This window comes from Pestalotiopsis fici (assembly GCF_000516985.1).
Source record: "Pestalotiopsis fici W106-1 unplaced genomic scaffold PFICI_Scf_8, whole genome shotgun sequence".
Lineage (NCBI taxonomy): Eukaryota > Fungi > Ascomycota > Sordariomycetes > Amphisphaeriales > Sporocadaceae > Pestalotiopsis > Pestalotiopsis fici.
In genome coordinates, this window is record NW_006917098.1 from 353,879 (window position 1) to 367,692 (window position 13,814).

The 13,814-nt window shown below is 49.2% G+C and overlaps 5 protein-coding genes across 5 annotated transcripts; 1 reads left to right on the forward strand and 4 right to left on the reverse strand.

Annotated features, from left to right (window-relative positions):
- Positions 1-769: 769 nt before the first annotated feature.
- On the reverse strand, positions 770-2,377 carry PFICI_10812 (uncharacterized protein; the record flags this gene model as incomplete). The annotated part of the gene is made up of 1 exon (XM_007839393.1): positions 770-2,377. The coding sequence occupies one exon, from the start codon at positions 2,375-2,377 to the stop codon at positions 770-772; it is 1,608 nt and encodes a 535-aa protein (XP_007837584.1).
- A 509-nt stretch (positions 2,378-2,886) lies between these two features.
- Positions 2,887-4,791, reverse strand: PFICI_10813 (uncharacterized protein; the record flags this gene model as incomplete). The annotated part of the gene is made up of 7 exons (XM_007839394.1): positions 2,887-3,049; positions 3,111-3,274; positions 3,334-3,459; positions 3,526-3,819; positions 3,886-4,120; positions 4,182-4,503; positions 4,557-4,791. The coding sequence occupies 7 exons, from the start codon at positions 4,789-4,791 to the stop codon at positions 2,887-2,889; spliced, it is 1,539 nt and encodes a 512-aa protein (XP_007837585.1).
- Positions 4,792-5,370: 579 nt separating this feature from the next.
- Positions 5,371-8,228, reverse strand: PFICI_10814 (uncharacterized protein; the record flags this gene model as incomplete). Its single annotated transcript, XM_007839395.1, has 6 exons — positions 5,371-6,242; positions 6,301-6,444; positions 6,496-6,757; positions 6,873-7,753; positions 7,797-8,035; positions 8,086-8,228. The coding sequence occupies 6 exons, from the start codon at positions 8,226-8,228 to the stop codon at positions 5,371-5,373; spliced, it is 2,541 nt and encodes an 846-aa protein (XP_007837586.1).
- Positions 8,229-9,242: 1,014 nt separating this feature from the next.
- Positions 9,243-10,253, reverse strand: PFICI_10815 (uncharacterized protein; the record flags this gene model as incomplete). Its single annotated transcript, XM_007839396.1, has 2 exons — positions 9,243-9,409; positions 9,506-10,253. 2 exons carry the CDS (start codon positions 10,251-10,253, stop codon positions 9,243-9,245), a joined length of 915 nt encoding a protein of 304 aa, XP_007837587.1.
- Positions 10,254-10,810: 557 nt separating this feature from the next.
- On the forward strand, positions 10,811-12,008 carry PFICI_10816 (uncharacterized protein; the record flags this gene model as incomplete). The annotated part of the gene is made up of 2 exons (XM_007839397.1): positions 10,811-10,834; positions 10,977-12,008. The coding sequence occupies 2 exons, from the start codon at positions 10,811-10,813 to the stop codon at positions 12,006-12,008; spliced, it is 1,056 nt and encodes a 351-aa protein (XP_007837588.1).
- Between the last annotated feature and the right edge of the window lie 1,806 nt (positions 12,009-13,814).

Consider the following 13,814-nt stretch of genomic DNA (forward strand, 5'->3'; position numbering starts at 1 on the left):
CTCAGATCAGACAGGTAACAATATCTCTTCAACGACTGGATAAGATACATTTGCGCAAAGTGACAGCTGACACTGAAAACAAGATGAATACTGCCCTCCAGCACCATTAGTGCTCACTGGGATAAAATGGTCGTAGTGGATGAGCCACTGTAGCGTAGCAGCACCCCACAGGCACGATGTGCCTAGTAGTCAACCCCTCGGGTAGCGCCCTAGGCATCTTCTTACCACTACTACAAGTGAAAAACGTGCAGAACTCAACACGGTCACTCAAATTGGGACCACCATTTCTTGCCACTCTGTTTGATGAAACCTCCACCGCCAATCGTCTCCAGGGAAGAACCAGGAAAGCGTGCTGCCACCCACTGGCAAAAGCAACAACTGTGACGCCTTCCCCAGTGTTCCTGCTCTTATGGGCAAGACATTCCCGCCAGCGCAGCAACCGCTTTGGCAGACATTCGCAGACAAAACTTCAGCTGCGGAAAGATCTCCACCCGTTTGCGCTCTCGTGGCTTCACGCGAGAGAATGGCCGTCTTGCTTCGTTGATATCCAAAATGCCGGAAAACGACTGGAAACAGCACCGCGGGGTCTACACACAAGACTTGTCCGTCTTCGTGTTACACGACAGCAAATATTGAATCACACTCGAAAATTCTCAGTTCACGATGCAGGTTCATCGGTTGGCGCATGCTTACACCAACCATTAGATCGTTGAAAGACGTCCAGGTATGGTTAAATATTGTCGGGTGGGAATGACGTGCATCCTGTTTCTCAGTTCTCTTCAGTTTTGGTGGCTAAGAGTTGACGAAGATCAACAGTTGCGGTCTTGAACTTGCGAGTCCGAGTTCGTTTCTCAAAGAGAATGTCCAACTCGGCAGCCAGCCTGTCCTTAGTTTCTGGAAGTCTAAAAAAGGCCCACACCAACGAGACGAGACAAAAACCTGCCCAGACAAACGCTCCCCGCCCTTTCAGATTCCATGCGGTAGGATTGACAAGGGCTGCCTGCAAAAAATGTGCACCCACAGCGGCGGCTAGGTAGCAGGCTCGAGCAAAGGTTATGGTCCTATTCCTTAGCCGAGCTGATGGAATTTCAGAGATGATTGTAAAACACACGGGACCTATGGTGAGATAGTAGATGAGGTTGTTGGCGATTAGCACGGCGCCAGAAGCCCAGACGAGGCCTAATCCAGCAACATTGGGGATACCAAAGCACCCAACGATGACTTCAGACAGCAACATGCCCAACAGGCCTAGTAGGTACAATTTGCGCCGGCCGAGGCGGATTGCTACGAACCAAGAGATGATGGTTCCTAGGCAGTTTAGAGCCGTCATGCCAAGGCCAAATGAGAAGGAATCTTGCTCATCAAGTCCGCCCTGCTGGAGAAAATACGTGATTTGGCTGGCGAACCAAGTACCACAGGTCACCTGGCATACCCAGGTGATGGTAGCGATCTCTGTTCGTCGCAAGTTGGTCCCCTTGAACAGACTCATGTAACCTGTGCCAGCCTGTAGCAACCTTTCATGTTCGTTGGTGAGCTGAATCAGCTTTAGAGAACTTTCAACCTCTTTATCGCTGACTTTTGATGAAGCAAGTCTGCGTAGGGTTTTTCGGGCATCATCGGGACGGTTTTGTCGCAGGAGCCACCAGGGAGACTCGGGCGCAAAATAGACTATGGCTGCAATGGGCAGGATCCATATCCACTGAACCGCAAAAGGGATACGGTATGCCCACTCATCCGTACGTTGCAGACAGGCAGTCAGAACACCCACACTCACAAACCCTCCAAATGCCCAACACAAGTTGATGTAGCTTGTGAGGAGAGAACGGAGACTGAGGGGGGCGACATCGGCACTGTATACACTGGCCATCCCCTGGAACATTCCCCATGGTAGGCCGCAGATAAGCTGCCCGGCCGCCAGCATTGCAAGGTTTTGAGCAAAGAAAACGATGAATATCGCCATGGAGATGAAAACCAGAGCCACTTGCATGGTACGTCGGAAACCGAAATATTCGACCAGCTGGCCGGCGAGGAAGAGACCAAAGAATGCACCAACTGAGGAGATGCCACTGAGTACGGACTGCCATGTCGAACTGAGTTGGTAGTCACCATTTGTCAGCGAATGGCCATACTTGTGGCGAAACTGGACTACAGAGAAGAAGTTCTGCATAAGGCTCATGTCGTAGCCATCCATGACGACGGCCAGAGATAAGCCGACTGAGTACAAGATGGCCTTGGGGTATCTCTGCATGGCTTCTCTAACCGTCATGGTGTGTTCAGTCGTGGCAGCCTCAGTCGCAGCCTGCATGAAATCATCGTTTTTGGCAGTGTCCTCTATGCTTGCTGGAGACTTTTCAATGTGGTGGATTCCAGATGACATTTTTCTCAGGAGAATTAGATCGTAGTAGCGGCGTGCGGTGTGTACAAAGGGCAGAGACGTGATTAACGCAAGCTGATGACTTGCGCTTACTAGGGATTCCTCGTTGAAGAGCCGCTGAGGATACGATTTGGCAATTGACGCCTAGGGTGAAATGAAGCAGACCGGGAACGAGAAACAAACGCCCGCAATCTTTAGATTCTGGCCCTGCTTTACCCCGTTCGTGACAGCACCTGATGTTGGGGTAAATAAGGCGGGGTCTGGGGTTGAGACGGTCACTCGGCAGATGATGCGGACGTTACACATGAGCGGCATATCGCGGCCCTCTCTGCAGCCTTTGTTGCGGTGAACCCCCGTGTAGGGCATTGTTATTTTCTAAATCTACTCAGAGGGATACATACAGTGTCCCACGGAAACAAGACCACATGTCAACCTCGAGCGACAAGGTGGATATTCATATTGTATTGATTAAACACAATACGCCATCAATTTGACCGTGCATAAGAAGCACTTTACAAGATGGAAACCTTCAGCCGCGGCCCTGGTCCATCCTTGTAAGAACGCGTGAATCCATCATACGACTTCATGTCCAGATCCGTCAAGGTATCGTCTGCTGTGAGATCAAATCTGCTCACAATCATGGCCAATGCGAGCGTGAGCTCGGCATTCGCGAGGCTATACATGATAAGAATCCCGTTTTTTCACATTTCTGACGTTAGGGCTGGGCAACACTTACTTGATGCCGAGGCACTGTCGGGCGCCTTTGGAAAACGTAACCAGATATTTGTCCAGTTGCCTCCCCTCGTCCGAGAGCCACCGTTTGGGGTTGAATGTTTGAGCATCACTTCCCCATATCGACTCATCAAAGAGAACCATGTAAGCAGATATGCTGACAATGGTCTTGAAAAGCCTTGGTTAGTCATACAGAACGTGATTTCGGACTTATCCTGAGAACTTACACCTTCGGGAATCACTTTTCCGTCAACCTCGAGGACGCCGGCCTTTGACTGTGGTGATGGCACTACACGTGGCAATCTCCCAGGAACGGCATTTGCAAAGCGGAGGGCTTCTTTCACGGTAGCGGACTATTTGGGTTTGGGTCAATGCGTGTGATCAGACACTGGAAAGTGTTTTGTCCATATATGACTTACAAGGTAAGGGAACTGCTCAAGTCGGGTCAAATCAAAGTCCTCTGGTGTCTTGAGGTCGGCGTTTCGGATTTCATGCTTCAGCGCCGCATATACTTCTGGAATGTGAGTCAACTGATACAGAGCTACAGCAAGAGTGGTTGCCGTAGTGTCGGAGCCTGCTACGAGAATGTCGGTAGCTTCGGCAATCAAGGATGTATCATCTAGCTCAGTGAGATCGTCGAACACAACTGCGTGATCGAAAGACTTGCCCGCTGACTTGAGATCCTTGAACTTTTCGACCACGGATTTGATGTTCTGATTGCAAAGGTTAGTTTGATTTATCACGTCTTGGAGAAAGGCAAACACAGTCGGGGCCATTACCTCTGTGAGACGAGCGAAATGCACAGCGGGGCCGCCCAGCCAATTTGTCAAGGCAAGTGGCATATTTCCCATCAATGCGCGAAGCTGTGGAATATACATCATGTCCCATATTGAATGGGCTGCAAGGTCGAGAGCGTGCAGAAGACTACTTTCAAACGTGCTACCTTTTGCACTGCTTAGTGTGTCCAAAGAACGTCCGAAGGCGATATCCGAGATTATATCCAGCGTCAAGCACCTAAACACGTGAGCTGGATTCTTTTTTGAGACACATCAAAGATAGATCGAGCGAGACGTACCTGGCAGCATTATAGATGTTTAGTGGTTCCTCACTGTCCGTCTCGGATCTCTTTGCTAGCAAGTTGCACAGCTTCTCCATTTGCCTGTATAAAACATTTTGCAATTCTCGTTTAGATGTTTTGGAGAAGAATTTACCGAGGAGCTTTCTTCTTTGACGGTGAAGTGCTCGATCAGTCTCCACAAACACTGAGTGAGGAGTTCCGAAAGCGTCATAAAAATATGGATCTTTTGTGAAAGCGTGATCTTGAGAGTAAATGGTATGATACAGGGACGAGTCGGATATGTGGACCTCATTAGGACCAACTCGCAGCACTCTCGTATCTTTTGCCAGTCAGCATCAATGTGTTTGGCTAACCATTGTTTGTGGTACGCACTGTATCTGCGGTGTAGTTCCTCGAAAACCTGTGGTGCTTGACCAGACTTGCTGATTGAATACAACCACCATGTCGAAAGTGCCGCTTGTCGTGGACCTCTGAAACCAGCCAGTGGATGGAGGCATAGCTGGTAGAGTACGCGTGCCACGCAGTATAGACCCGCGATGAAAGCTGCGCTTATGAGCAGCTCCCGGCCAGGGGCAGCTTCCGAGAGATTGGCAATATAATATGACATATTTTGCAAACGAGGGATGATTCAATTGACAGCTAGGAGAACTTATAATTTACATCTGCTTGAACGATTGATAGAAAGTCTTGTCCTGTAGAGATGACTTCTCGCGAAATAAATAATCAGGTCGGACTTTTCATTGTCGTCAATCTGCCGAAGTCTCTCCACCTTCAAGGAATGGTTTGTCATCCGTGATATCCCATTGGTCCTCACACTTGTCTCTACCAACTGAATATACAGCACCCGCAAGAGCCATGCGTATGTGGTATTGGGGGCTGGCTTGACTGTGTTGCGCTATACCTGAGGAATGGCAGATGGTGTCGGGATCGGTGGGGAGCTAGCCGCGGCCCGCCTGCGAGACATCCGCTCTTTTCTGTTCTGCTCGTCATTCCCCGCCGGTGCCGAACACTCCTTGCAGCCTTATAACACCCCACCGGCTTTGCATGGGTGGTAGGTCATTGGCTATACTCAGATCGGAGAAGGGGTTCTTTGAAAGCACAGCTACAAAGAGCAGAAACCACAGAATGAAGGTCATAAATCTGTTCTTTCCCCACTGAATAAAATAATAGGAAAGTCTCAACCCTTTTATTCTGAATCCAAATCCACCATCTCATCGTTTTTGATTCGCGCAAAGGCCTTGGCCAAACTTTGGCATAAGCCAGACCAGGTCGTCTGCTTCGTAAGGATCTTGACCGCATCACGCAGCACGATGTTGTGGCTATTGGGCCCTTGTAAACAGCCTATCCCGGTAATGTACACTTCAGTGTCGTCTCCTGCCAAGATCCACTCTCTCACATCCTCTTTCTTCGCAAGCTTGTCGACCCGAACTGCTGATGTCTTCGGCCCTACCGGGTTCATGATACTCGACAACCGTGACTGATCCCGATTTTCTTTACCGAACTTTGCGAATAACCAGAGAAAGCATACCGCGACACACAAGTTGAGTGTATCGTAGCATGCAAAATGCCGAGCATTACGCAGCTTTGTAAAGATGGTAGTTGCATGCCAGAGACAACGGCGAGCTGTCTTCCTGTCTTTCTGAAGAATCTTGGCAAGGCAAGACCGCGACTTTTCCATCTCTGCCTTGTCTGTCTGCCATCCGATAGCATGGTATAGCCTTACGAGAGGAACATGTCTCAAAATTGCCAGAACATGGATCAACAGATCTTGCGTGTGTATTCTACCCAGTTTTGCATATGCTTGTTCGTCAATGACCTTATCCACGATTGAAGAGGTTTCAAAGGAAACCTGCGGTGAGTTTAGAATGCCATCTCCGTGCACGTCTTCTCTCACATACATTGATTGCAGTCTCCTTGATGATCGCATGTGGTGGCCACGCAGTCTATCATCAACATAGAGCTCGAGTGGATATGTTCTCATCGCGAAAGTCATTAGTTGCGACGAATCTTGAGCCAATGCCGACTGAGCATTCGCAACAGGTTGGCAGGCTGGTGAGTCTTTGGACTGTAAGCTGATTTGCTCTCATATTACCTTTGTAAGGAACAGCATACGTACCTGAGCTCTGGTTCAAACATTGCCGCCATTCCATGGCCGTCTGGCACTGCCATAGGCTTTCGTTACAGGGCAGATCTTGGACCAAATCCGCAAGATTGAACAATGGTGGTTGGTCAAGGAACACGTACTCAAGACACTCCAACGCTGTTTGTATGAGTTACTAGTAGAAGACCAACGTTCGTTCTCCAAGCTTACCGTGAACACAATGAATAAGGCGAGCCTTTTCTTCCGACAATAGCCAGGCGCGCCAGTCTTCATTTCTTTCGCGGTCAGTTTTATCATGACTCCGTTGATTTAGGTCGTCATGATGAGCTCTATTCTTCAAGGCGTCAACGAGCATACTTCTTTCCCACTGCAACATAACGTGGAATGATTTGCTTCCTGAGAAGAAAAGTAGAACATGGCGTAGAAAAAGACTTTGTACAAAGGCAGTGTCCACTCCCTTGTTTTGTATTGCCTAAAGCTCGTGTAAGTAGAATATCAAGATAGTCTCCGTGGAACAGAATTAAAAGCAAATTATGACGGGAAAAGGTAATAAAAAATGCATATAGCGAAACGAGTCCATCACATACATGATCTCGGAGAGCCCGACTCAACAGGTCCTGAAGCACCAAACCATACTCTTTAGCAGCTGGTATTGCTGAGTACTGGCTTCCAATGGCTGCAACAGCCACTAGAACAACCCAATGCAGGCCAGTTCCTCTCAGTTTTGTGTGATGTAAAAATGGAAACTTTGGATCGAAATATTCTAAATAAAGTTCCACAAATGCATGAAGAACGTCTGTGCTAATAAATGGAGATGCTTCGCAACCTCGTTGCTGCGTGTAAAATATATGTAAAGGTTCAATGTGATAATCTGAGATCATGGCAACATGTCCAAACATTTCAGCCTGGGTAGCTTGGACAAGATCTGGTGGCGGTGGAGGGAATTCGAGGCAAGGAAGATGTTTACGTGGCGAAAGTGTAAGCGGATCGAATGGGCATTCTGAGAGGGACGTAGCATGATTAGCATCTCGAGATGCACCCATAATACTCATTTGGCTTTCATTGATTGGGTGGCTCGAAGAAGGCGTATTTCCAGGAAGTTGATGCGGCTGGCCATCGCATGTGACTGCCTCAGCATGAAACAGGTCCAGTGGTGGGCATTGGTAGACCGTATTTGCTGACAAGAAGGCAAATCCTGATCTTCCAGCGTCGACAAAGTCCAGGAATGTAGGTTCGTGTAGGTCCAATACGGAGGGCAAGCTGCTTATGGCCGACCCGTTGTCTATGTTCCAGGATTCGTGGGACATTGGCGGTGTCAACTCTGTCGGGTTTCCTATCACGAGTGGTTGATTCATCTCTGCAGGACGATACCACGACGCCTGTGGAGAAAAGTCTGGGTGCGTAGCAGTTTCGGTGCTAATCGCTGTATGTTGTTCCACATCAGAATAATTTTGCGTTGCTTGGGAACCTGGTTAATACCGAATAATTAAAGCAAGTCTTAGTTGTCCTACCAGAATCGACATCCCCTACGTCAGTTGATTGCAGGGCTTGTACTCCTTCTTCATTCAAAATCCTGTCTGGGCGGTACTCGCAAAGACTGTTTTGCCGCATGCATCGACGACAGGGACGACCGCCTTCGCATCGTTGTTTAAGTCTGGCACAGCGGATGCATGCTTGTGCAGCACGCCTGTTGTTTTCTGACAAGTCGCCCTGAGAATGATGATTGGTCCAGTGGCGCAATAGTGAGTCTCTGACGGTTCATTAGACAAGAAGTACTACAGGGATAGCAAGCTCGTCTACCTTCGTGGAAACGCTCGATTGCAGATGTCACAGCGAAATGGTTTGAGCCCAGAATGCCGGAGGGCATGACGGTCACGGTGCTCCTTGCGCAGAAACGTCTCGCCGCACTGCTCACAAGCAATGAGACCAGTGGAAGGTGACATGATGAAAGGATCTGGTTGTGCCAAGGTTCGACTCGCAAATCAACCCATTGTGGATCGCAGGGCTGCAACCCAAAGCAGACTGATTGTAAAATGCCCAGGCGGTAGCACGACCAGCATTCACTGGAGTCGACGGAGAAGACGCTGTTGATGAAGTTGGTTAGAAGACATTGACTGAGCAAGCTGTAGTGACGGGAGAGGCGCACAAAAGCCGAACCAAGGGACGCTGTAATCAAGCAACTAATTTAGCTCCCCACCGCATCCGACACGCAATTATACAGGGGTCCTCACCCCTCGGCCCCTCGGCCTCTCAGGCTACATACGGCGGCATCTAGCCTAACAAGCGCTCTAAGGAGATTGTAGGCACCTAAATCAATCCATCTGGCAAGTCACCACAGCGACTATTATATTATCATGTCTGTCTGGACAATCAATGTCACTTTTTGGTGGACAATTTTGCGCCCAGATAAGTCCAGCCCCGCGTTGGGTTCAAATATAGTATTCTTTGTCCCACTTGTCCCACACTACTTTGATCCTATCATGACATGTTGACCAAGTCCAGGTCAGTGGCACATCCAAAATCAACTGCTTTACGGCCAAGCAGCTTGCATGGACGTGCGATGGATTAGAAAGCTTTACAGGAAGCACATGAGGACAAGCGCTATGGTATGAAAGCTGACTCATGGATTGTATGCCGTGGCAGTATTAATTTGTCGTCACTGAGAATACGGAAGTATAGTCGATATCGGTATGAGTTTGATAAAGCCGAATAAATATTGCCTGTACTTCCTGTCTTGCCCATCACGAAGAGACACGCCACAGTCTTTGTTGCTTACAAATCTAGTATGCTCTGGAAATTATGAACGAGTTCGGCTTTTCTTCTGAAAGATCAATAACACATCTATACGGGCAATTATCATGACGACTTTCAAGAAAATTTATTTTTAACGCTGCAAAACTGTCTCTAGTAACAATTTCACAACAACTGGAATGGTGCAGTTACTTGGCTCTATTCTCTCAAACCCAACCAACAAGGTTCATGGTATACATGTCCGCATCGCCGGCAATTTCGTCTTTCTTCTGCAACATTTCCTCCGCATCCCAATTGGCCATGACAAGTTTGCCATTCAGAAACTTGGCCTCGTCGCTTACCAGCCAATTGAAAAAGTCGCCACTCAGCTCAACTATTCATGTCAAGTCAGTCACACATATCCAATCGACAATCTCTATTCTTGAACACTGGAGAGATCAAGATAACTTTAGGCAGATTGTTCACGTACCATCATCCCAGGGAAAGCCCGCAGTGGAGGGCGCAAACTTGAAGCTCATGGTCGATCTAATGAGGCCAGGGTGGAATTGCACAACGCGGACACCATTGCCCAGCTCGGCCATCTCGTGGCGGAAAATCTCAAACACCTTGGTGGCGCCAGCCTTGGAACCGCGGTAGCTAGAAAAGTTCGGCATATAAGGGCCGTGGATGGCCGAGGTGCTGGTGTGGACGACGACGCCGCCAGGTTGCGCGTGCGGCACCCACGCCCGCAGCAGGTTGAAGTTGCCCCGGATGTTGACCTCGAAACCGCGCCACCAGTCGTCCGCGTCGGATCCAATGACGGTGTTGAGGTCCGACATGTAGCCTGCGTTGGCGCCCAGGATGTCAATCTTGGACCCTGTGCTGTCGACAAATGACTGCAGTGCCGAGGCGATCCCGTCGGCGTCTACGAGGTCCACAGTGTAGAGGAAGACCCGTGTATCTTGGGATATCTTTTCAACGACTTCCTTGGTTGCAAGGAGCGTTGCTTCGGTACGCCCAACAAGACCAAGAGCAGAGATGCCGGACTTTGCGAGGGAAAGGGCAATTGAATTTCCGATGCCTCCCTTTCCGGCGCCGGTAATGATGGCCGTCTTTCCCCTTGTAGACAGTCCAGGTCGATTGGGACTGATGAAGGGGTACGATTTTGTGTGATAGACAGCAGTTGTACTTTTGAAGTATTTTGCAAGCTCTGCTTCGGAAAAGCTTGGTTCGGACATTTTTGGATGGATCAGGTAGTTGAGCTGAGCTGCTTTTAAGTCGTATTATTCGCAATTAAATGATTTGGTTGCATCCAAGATTTTTCACAAATATCTGAGGAGCGTCTGTCGCTTTTTATCTACAAGTGGCCATGCAATCTCCCATCAGAGACGTTCAAGGAGCGATCCAGTCATGTTTACATTTGTCAGCTGTAGGAGCAGACGAGATTGGTAAGATTCATTGTTCGAAACGGTTACTACTTCTTTGTTATTGAAGTTGTTCCGACTTTGGGAAATTTCTTTTGTGTATTTTGCAGTCCGGCTCCGGAATATTTGGTGTTGTTGGTGATGAGATACGTGATGTTACGTGATCGGACGGATTCAAGGCCGGCCAACAGGTATCCACTCGGCGTTCCAACGGGCTCAGGCGGCGCAGCAGCGGCCGAGATAGAAGCTGACAAATGAATGCCCACAGTATTTACTGAGCGTGTTCCCCCGTGTCACGTAACTGTACGTTTGCTCGGGGCATCTTTTCGAAACGGTACAATAATTGCTTCCTCCCAGACTACAGACTCGCAATGGATGCTGAACAGGAGCTCAAGGTGAGTTCATGTTCCCAACCCCCTTTATCCATCCCCCTGCATAAATATTTAGTGCATAGCCCCCTTCCCGGGCCCCGGCCACCCCATAATCGTGTATGCGGAGAATTGGAGCTGACTGGGTCCCTCCGTCCCCATTCAACAGCGGCGCCGCGAAAGGGGCAGATCGGCCCAGGCCGCCTTCCGTAAGAGACAGGCCCTGGCCGTCCAGGAGATGCAACAGGAGAACAAGCGACTTAGGGAAGCCCTAGAGTCCGTCGTCAAGATTGCACGGCATGACGACCGCCGTGATCTTGTATCGGTGATTAGGCAGGGAGCCGAGGCGGCTGGGATTGATGTTGAACATCTCCCGGCGCCAGGTTCAGAATATGTGCTGCAACCGAACGACAATTTGGGATCCTGTGGGGCGCGTGGTCAATCTGAGACTTCGGCAAGCAATGTGTCTTTAAGCAGCGAGCCATCGCGTCCGGAAGTGGATACTTCCAAAGAGGCAGATCTCGCCGTTACTCGTGCCTCACAACCGGCGTTCAAGGCGACGAGATGCATGATGTGGCTGAACCCAATGCGGTACATGCGCCTTGACAAACCGCCTGAGGATATCGTGCCATACATAGGTGACGCGGCGAACACGCTGGCCGGCCATCTGTTCTGGGCCGTCATGGAGCACGCCCGGTCTGATTGCCACCACGAGCACCACGCGCTCAGCCGCCAAGAGCTTTCGACCAGCCAGAACCCGTGCATCCAGCGCATGATGCGGCACTCGATCGCCATGCAATCCATCAGCCACGGCTTGATCAAGGCCATGGTTGAGGCGCGGCTCGAGTACCGCCACCTGGGCTACATTAGCGCCGAGTATGCGGGTGCCGCCGACCCGGACACGGTCCGGAGCTTGCGGCGCAGCGTAGCAGCAGAGTTTGGTAGTCGTGGCCAAGACGAGAGTGTCTGGGTTGATGCCATTGGCGTCGAGTCCCGCGTCCGCTCGCTCCTTGGCCCTGATTATTTTGCCACGCTGGAGAGGGCGGCGCGGAGCCCGGAGAGCGCCAAGGCGCATATATCGTTGTCGTGGGCTTTGGACCGGCTAATAGGGAGTTTTATATGCTTCGGGGATGGCCCTAGATGGAATGTACTTGAAGTGGACGATATATTCTCTTCTTGGCTATCCCACGTAGAATGTTGATACTAGATTATGAGAATGAGCCGCCGAAAGTATACATACGCACATTACCACGAACGTCATGATTGCCTCAACCATCATCCTGCTCCCAGCCTTTCTACACTTTAGATATGATCATAGTTGAGGCTAATTGATTCGATGATTGATGACGGAGTAAATGTTTATTAGTTTCATGTATAGTATCTTGACATAATAAATAGCAAAAGTCTCCGCACAAAGTCCAATTTCTATACTCTCTTCTTCTGTTTCGATCTCCTTTTTCTATTTCTATATTCTTTTCCTGCTGTTTTTTTCGGTTCTTTTTCGTAGTTCCTTTTTTTTTTTTTTTTTTTTTTTTTTTGTCATTGTAGAATATTATTGCTGTTTCTCTCTAGTATTTCACTTTTACTTTATGGAAACTACCAGGGCAAATCCTGGCAAATTCATGATATGAGCTAAATACACAGACAATTTGCATCCGTTTCATAGCATGTCAGTAGATACCATGCCATGGACTCGATATCGATCACTTTTCTTCTCATTTTAGCGCAGAATCATTCTCATCACTGTCGTTGGAGACATCACGCCCGCTGGCCAACTGTCCATCATTTTCACCGCAAATGATACTGCCAAGAAGTCTTCCTCAGCCACGGGTGTTGTTGTAGCACGGAAAGAATTTCGCAATATCAGAATGGCCAATCACACATAATACCTTGGACTTCTGCCCTTTCTCGAAGTAGCTGTCTTGTTCAGTTTTCTACGCTATTGCGATTTTCATCGTCCACGTGATCTTCTATCCATTTCTCTGCGTCTGCAGACGCTCGCCGTCGGAACATTCGGAATAATTAACTGAAGCTATCTTCATATCACAAATCATTGTTCTGGCCTTGACAAGACATGTGCGACAGCTGATTCACGTTTATTACTAACAAGTCAAGTAATGGCCTGGGGACCCACGGTGGGCAGAACCATGTTTCGTTTCGTTTCAGCCGCTCGGCTTTAGTAGTGCTTACTAGCAAGCGCACAATCATTAAGCTTATCAACTTCGGAGCCTTGTGCCCATCGCGTCCGAGGAGAGGGGCCGAGTAGGGCGAGACGGACGAGAGCCTCCGGGTCTTCATGACCACAGTATGCGTTCTTGTCAGGATGTTGGTCCTGTCAAGTTCTGACAGCCATTTCCTTTATTCATGGTTTCCTTAAAGATGCCGAGTAGTCAGTTTTTCCTGGCTTAGTTTGGCAAGCTGGTGAGCATAGCACCACCACATTTGGTAAGGGCTATGATAGAGGCACCTAGTGGGCATAGTCCGGACAATGCTGGGGAGGTCCATTATATCTAATTGGTTCCCGTTCTTTGCTGCCTGACTCACTACAATGGCACGACTTCTGATATAAGGTTTTATCGTGGCTTTCGAAGAGGGAAGGGGGGTTTTGGCAAGGATACTGCACCGCCTCTACAATACAAAAGTACCGCCTCACTGGGCAATGCGAGATGCAAAATAGCGAAATAGCATAAGATATAGTATTGAGGCCATGAGCAACGTGCCAAACGGTAAATAGACTGTCGAGTGGCAGCTGGAGTCCTCGGACACCGAGTAAGACCACTCAGGCTGAGTGTTAATCTGAAGAGCATTACGTAGTGCAACTTGCAGGGCTCCCCAGCCAGCCAGCGTCTATTGTGAATCCCCGAAAAGATTGATGCGGAGTCAATGTGAATGCCGAGATAGCGACTGGGCACTTTCAAACTCTGTGTCCACCGAGAGGTCACAAGGCTGATATCTATCTACAGTAGAGTTTGAGCCCAGCCCTCGGATGTAGGCACCCTGGCGCTGC